This window comes from Populus alba, chromosome 8, assembly GCF_005239225.2.
Source record: "Populus alba chromosome 8, ASM523922v2, whole genome shotgun sequence".
Lineage (NCBI taxonomy): Eukaryota > Viridiplantae > Streptophyta > Magnoliopsida > Malpighiales > Salicaceae > Populus > Populus alba.
Genome location: NC_133291.1, coordinates 8,280,785 through 8,287,429, shown reverse-complemented (window position 1 = coordinate 8,287,429; position 6,645 = coordinate 8,280,785). Strand labels below are relative to the sequence as shown.

The 6,645-nt window shown below is 36.8% G+C and overlaps 1 protein-coding gene across 1 annotated transcript; it reads right to left on the bottom strand.

Moving 5' to 3' along the window:
* On the bottom strand, positions 1-5,500 carry LOC118039897 (nicotinamide adenine dinucleotide transporter 1, chloroplastic). Its single transcript, XM_035046723.2, has 10 exons — positions 5,031-5,500; positions 4,858-4,951; positions 4,604-4,693; positions 3,872-3,978; positions 3,362-3,407; positions 3,091-3,203; positions 1,164-1,258; positions 866-954; positions 672-766; positions 1-575 (listed from the first exon to the last, which is right to left on the bottom strand). Exons 2-10 carry the CDS (start codon positions 4,934-4,936, stop codon positions 180-182), a joined length of 1,110 nt encoding a protein of 369 aa, XP_034902614.1. The 5' UTR covers positions 4,937-4,951; positions 5,031-5,500; the 3' UTR covers positions 1-179.
* Positions 5,501-6,645: the final 1,145 nt, after the last annotated feature.

Here is a 6,645-nt window from a genome sequence, read left to right as displayed (position 1 = left end):
GAACAGAAAATAGCAGACTGACTGAATCAACCAAGGACTCACCTTACCATACAAAAAATAAACAAAATTTTGAAACAAAAGAATTTTGCATTTTTTTATTCACCTTCACATTTTACCAAGCTATTTCATTTTCTGTGGAGGGTTTCCCTAACAGGGAAGTTGTGAAGAAGCAGCATCAATCAGTGCCCTGCAGGTAGCTGCTCTTTGTTTCCCATAGGAATGGAGGGGGTCTTATTTGTTTGGGTTTGTGATTGCCCTGAAACAGTGTCCTTGCCACTATTAACATTTCCTCTGCTTCCCTGTTGAGGTTTGGCATGGTCATGGGATTTGGTCCGGGCACGTGAAGGCTTCTTGTCTGAAGGCAGAACTCGCTCAAAGAACTTGAGTATCATCTCGTAACTGGTAAACGTAATCACAGCAGATGGAGTCGTTCTCATTAAGTTAGTTGCACAGCCACGGTAAAACCCACGAAAGCCTTCCTTGCGGGACACCTTCTTAATGCAATCAACGACACCGGCATAATGGACCTCAGAATTTCTGAGACGCCCTTGCTCTTGAAGCCTTGAACGCACCACCTAGTATTGAAATGAATATATTACAACAATTGACACAAGCATGAGTGGACAGAGCTTTCATAAGAGATGGAACCCTCACTGCAGTAGAGTGCATACCTCATGAGGATAAGTCAGCACAGAGGCAAATATTTTGGCTACTGATGAGGCAATTGCCACATCCGCATGACTCAAATTATCAACAGTTGTATTACCTGGTAAATTCAAAACAATATTGTCAAATCTGTTCGAACGTTATAATTTACAGAAGTTGGACTCACAACCCAGAAAGAATAAGAGATAGTAAACAATACCCCTCTTTGCCATGTAAAACTTGATATTTTCGTATGCTGGAAATTGAATTGCAACATGACTTATCCCGGCCAAAGAAGGCAGAATGCCGCTGTTTCAAACAAAGAATGCGGCGTTATGAAACCAAATCACGAGGGGAAAAAACATTTTCCAATCGTCTTAAAATCATAGCACCAATACTTGCAAAAAGAAACAAGCTTAAAGGGCCTTAAATACTACAGCAATATATATTCAGATCATGTCCTTCAGCAATTAAAAGCTTAATCAAGAAGGCTGAATCGGAATTCAGAATTTACTGACCTATATAACCCTCGCATGCCTTCCTCTTGTGTAATCCGCCTCAGAGCAGAAAGAACATTTTTGTAAGGAACCAGATCTGGCCTCATTCCTTGAGTCTAGGAGAGAAGAAAAGCAAATGAATGAATGAAAAAGAACGGCAATGATGCAAACATTATTAATAAATTATTAGCTATGCAGAGTAACAGTTGCTCGCATGTAATATCAAAGTATCCACACATCCCGAGCAAAGAAACATCAGGCATCCTATCTTATCAGAATACAGCAAAGAAAGTTTCCTCTTACACAATGTTGTTGCAGAAATTGATTGCTTAGAGTCTACGAATAAGTAAATAATACAAGGAGAGAATAATGTTAAATACTGTTGACTTAGAAATTAAGGAGACGACAGGGAAGATGAGGAGAAATGGTGATGAAGTTGCTAAAAAATTAAGAGGAAGCAATACTATCAGGAAGTTCTTATTTGCTTTTCCCTTTGAAATATGATATCAGATCAATAAATATTATGAAATCAAATAACATGAAACATATTTACTCCATTGACAGCTAAACACAAGGAATTCTCCTACATGGAAATATCTTTGAATTTAATTGTCCACCTAGATGATTAAAATCACTGTCCAAGGGCTAAGTAGAGATAAACAAAAATTATCTGCAGGACCAGTTCAAGCAGATTCCCAATATCCTGCATTCTGTAGAAGACAACAAAGCCGCAGAATACACAGTTCTAAAGCAGCACTACAGCACAGCTGATTCAAAGATTTGGCAGGAGTGATTTTGACCGAGTCTTTTAGTTCAAGTTTCTTGGATAATTTTCCAAAACTACAGTTTTTACAAGTGGATTCATGGGTGGAGCCAGCTTTTCTTTAAGGGTGCCCAAAACAACTTTTTTATGGGCATAATAATTTTTCATTTTTTTGGACTTAGGTTCACATTTTCAAGAGAATCAGAAATCCAAATCCACATTTCAAATCCTCAAATCTATACATAGCGATAGGTTGAGCTTGTGCATTAAGTTGCAAATTCAATGTCTCTTTCTCAAGCATATTGCAAGTAATGTGAAGCACGAGTTTTCAGAACTGAGCAAACTTGAAATATAAAAGATTTGAGAGAGAGAGAGAGAGCTTCTCAGTTTCAAAAGTGAAAAGTGGCGATATCTATACATAGATAATATTGTTTTTGCAACAAATGTTGAGAGATCAACTGATAAGGAAATCTATTAGGTCGAGTGGTCTTATGCTTGAAGTCTACCAACCAAAAAAATGTGTTAGCTATTCTTACAAATTAGTTATTAAGATTATGAAGTATCTTAAGATGAGCCAGATTCCCAGTCAGGAAAAACCAAGCTACCAATCCTTTTGAAGTGGCCTACATATCTTTTAGCTGTTAAGGCGTGTAAACTCCCATTCTACTTTACTAGGAAAATGGAAATAAAAAGATAGGACCATATGATAGGGGAATCAAATGAATGCAATTACTTATCTGCAGAAGACCAACTTTAAAAATGATAAAAAAAATTAGGATTGAATTTTTTTGTGTCTCATTTTTTAAGGTTCAAGATGTATGCCTGCTAGGGTCAAGCCTATCTCTGGAGTTGATGAGTTTGATTCTCAGAACTCCACCCACTTTCAAGATATTCCTGGATGGGATACTTCAGCGAGATTATAACACACAGCAACAAAGTTGTCCCTATACAGCTGTGAGCTCCGACAAGGCAGCAATTTAAACCAAGTGCAGCTAGAAAGTTCTTTCCAATAAAAACATGTGCATATTCATTTGTCAAACGAAAACTATAATGAAGTTTTGGTAGCAACCTTCAAGAATTTAGCAGGCAGCAATTGTAGTTGTTGACACATAATAGAACCATTGTGATCTTAATGAACATTATGCATATTCGAAGAAAATCAAATTCATAACCATACTAACTTACTTGGAGTCTGGTTTTCACAACCCACAAAGGATTTGTTGCGGTGGCTGTGGCAGCCCCAGCACCTGCAGCAGCTACCATGTTTGCACTAACTGAGAGTTGGCTATCTCCATCCACTACAATATTAGAACAAAAGGTTTTAAAATAAATCAAAACAAATAATTCAACAGAACTTGACATTCTTCATATCTCGGATAGAAATTTAATAGAACAAGGTTTCTCAATGAACTCGATAGCAGAACAAAGCATAGAAAGAAACTCTTAAGAAACCAACCATCTGAAAGGATGCCTTTGAGTTGCTCATAAACTGTGAAATACACCTGCAATGAAATGAGCATATTTGTCATTACCAGAAACATGAAGAGCACATAAGGTGTTTGCCTTAGGATAAAAAAAAATTCACCACAGTTCCCTTTGATCAATCCCAGAGTTAACTACGCTCTGGAATTCAGAGGGTGCTTTCGTAATGTAATTTTTCAAACAAGGTGGACAAAGTGATGTCTTCTTATTGATCATTGTCTTCTTTCTACAGACATATTGACGATTCTTTTCCATTCAATAGAAAACAAAACCAGAATTCCTCTTCCCCACTATTAAAATTCTCCACAAAAATATAATGAAGAACCAACAAGGCAAGCTTCAAGCAAGGTGGATTCAGGAAACCCACACTTTAAGTCCTAGATCATTAAATCATATTTTAGCGCAATGATAACATTATAAAACACCCTAATGTTTTTCAAAAGCTTGTCCATAAAAAAGAAAAAGCAACATAAACAATACTCACAGCCCAATTCGGAAGAAGTGCCATTATTGTTGGAGAGAGCCCACGATACAATCCCTTAAAACCTTCAGTTTTAACAATGTGCTTTAGACTTGAGATGATGATACTACCTGAGCATGGAGGAAACAGAAGAGCACAAAGAATGGTATTAATCAATAAGGAAACTGCATTATCCATCTGATACAAGAGAATAATCATATTACTAGTTCATCTCAGGAACAATGGCAATAGAATATACTGTGACATTACGCTTCATGTAATCTGATGCAGACAAGTTGATAATTACTGCATCGCACAAACAGGGAAGAAAATGCATACGTTTTTACGGGGAAAGGTCAAGAAGATGAAGGAAGTTATAAGTTTACCATTGAAACCCAGCATGGGCTTCCCTAGTACCGAAAGCCAAATATATTTTTTTATACCGATAGACAAACAGAGATGAGAAAATAAAACAAAATAAAAGATTACAGCACTGATCCCAGTTTAGTCATGAACAAAAAATCAGGGTCCCGTGTTCCTATTAAGTTACTTGTCAAAATGGTTTAGCCTTCTGGTTCTAAAGGCTGAAATCTTTACTCATCCAAATAACTATGAGGCAATTCAATCTCGAAGCACCTCCCCATAGTTTGCTTACCATAAGCAAACTAACTCACAGTTTTTCCGTTGACTACCATATAATACTACTACTACTAATAATAATAATAATAATAATCAAGGGCACCGAATCTACCATACCTCCTTGAACTGAATTGGGGGGCAAGCCATGGACTTGTAGCCTCGTCTTGATCACATCCAATGGGCACATAAACGTGGCTGCAATAGCACCTGCAAGAAACATCAACTATATAATCTTGCAGAAATTATCCAATCCTTAATCAACTAAACTTGGGTGCACCAATCATTAACAAAAACTAATTAATTTCTTGAACTAGACATAAAACCCACAAATTAAATTCACAAACAAAAGCCTTGAGTTTTATGAAGAAGACCTGCGGAGGCACCAGCACCAGCATGACACACTAGCTCCCTTGGGCTTCGCTTATGGGACGCTTCCCCACCTCCGGTCATCTTTGAAAACTCTCTCTACAATTCCAAGAATACTATAAAACAAAACCAAATCACCATGGCAGATCTATATCTAAATCAATCAATATATATATACCAATAGGTGTGTGTAAGAAGAAAGAAATGGTGCTCCTATTCTCTATTGCATTGCATTGACCAGGAAGGACATGTTTTCGAGGTTGAGTTGGCCCCTTTGAAGGGTTTTTAGGACTGACTGTTGTCAGACGTGGAAGAGACACTGAATTGAAGAGGTCCACCTTTAGGCTTCTGGCTACTATGTGGAAGGGAATGAGAAGAAGATCCCAAAGTGAAAGGTTTTTTATTTTTATTTTATTTTTTTCTGTTGTAAGCCAATTATAGATAAAAGATTGGGTGTTTGCTCAACTATTAACGCTTATTTTCTGAAGGGCTTGTTTTTTGGTTTGCTTTTTGATTGGGAAGCTGATGATGTCAAATCATAACTTTATTTGCCTGTTAAAGAGAGCGATACCATCGCTAAGCGCTCGGTCAGAAGCCTCGTTATCAGTCGAGAGAGGTGCCAAATTCTCAAAAATTGAGAGGGAAAAAAAACAGAGACACCAAGGAGGCAAATTTTTTGATCAAGATATACACATAGATAGGCTGCATATTGTGGTTGGAAGTTATTATTTTATTTTTACTGAGAATCAACTTTTTTTGTCAAAACTAATTAATAAAAACTATATGGAAAAATGAGCATACAAATCCTATTTTTGAGGCATGTCAGAGACTATGGTCGTGATATCAACGCTAGCATTTTCAAGTAAGAATTAGGCAGGTCTATTTCGAATGAAAAGCCTGGGCTACAATGACTCATGCAACTTTTTGTTTGGTTCGAAAGGCTATGTATTAAACCTAATCAAGATTCTCATGGCACTTCCTGATGATCCCGTGGTTTTATGGGATACAGTGCAGTTCACCTCCTGTTGCAAAGGCCGTGTCTGCGCCTATATTTTCACCAGGTTCAGGATCATGCCCTGGAAATTCTGACAAGAACTGGCAAGGAAATGTACAAGATGCCCCAGTGTTGTTGCTGAGAAAATCCTTAAAGAAAAGATAAAGATGTCACCTGCGGCGAAGATTTGTCAAATTTTGTTACTGGCAGAGATTTACCTTGTCACAAGCACGAGGATCAGCTTCGATCCTTCTTGTTTGAACTAATTAGTTTATATTATTTGTGTATGGTCCCACCATCTTAGATTATGAGGAATACCTCATTAATCAGATCCTGAATTTTCTTGTTAAGGTGCCGAGTTTGAGTTTTTTTAATTATTGAATATTTATCATTAATTTCAGGATCTTTTATATTAATTTATATTAATTGAGATATATATAAATTATTTCAGATATCCAGGTGAAATCAACAAACAAAACCAGATTTTCTTACTGTTGTGTGGAAAGTTTGTCTGCACTGCACTGATTTATTAAGAATATCGTAACCTTGATCATTTATTTGCTTGCGAGTTGCCTGTGACAAATTATGCAAATGTAAGTTTTTCTATCGTTTCCAACCTTAGCTTCTATAATCTTCATTGTCATCGTTTGCGAATATATTTCTGGACAGGCAGTAACAGTTTGCTTCGGTTATCATATAATAGCTTTTTAAAAAAAGATTAAATGTTTCGAGGAATTGGGTTGTGGATCGATTCGATTTCTTTCGGAAAGGGAACAATTAAGATATAAATATAGTGGTG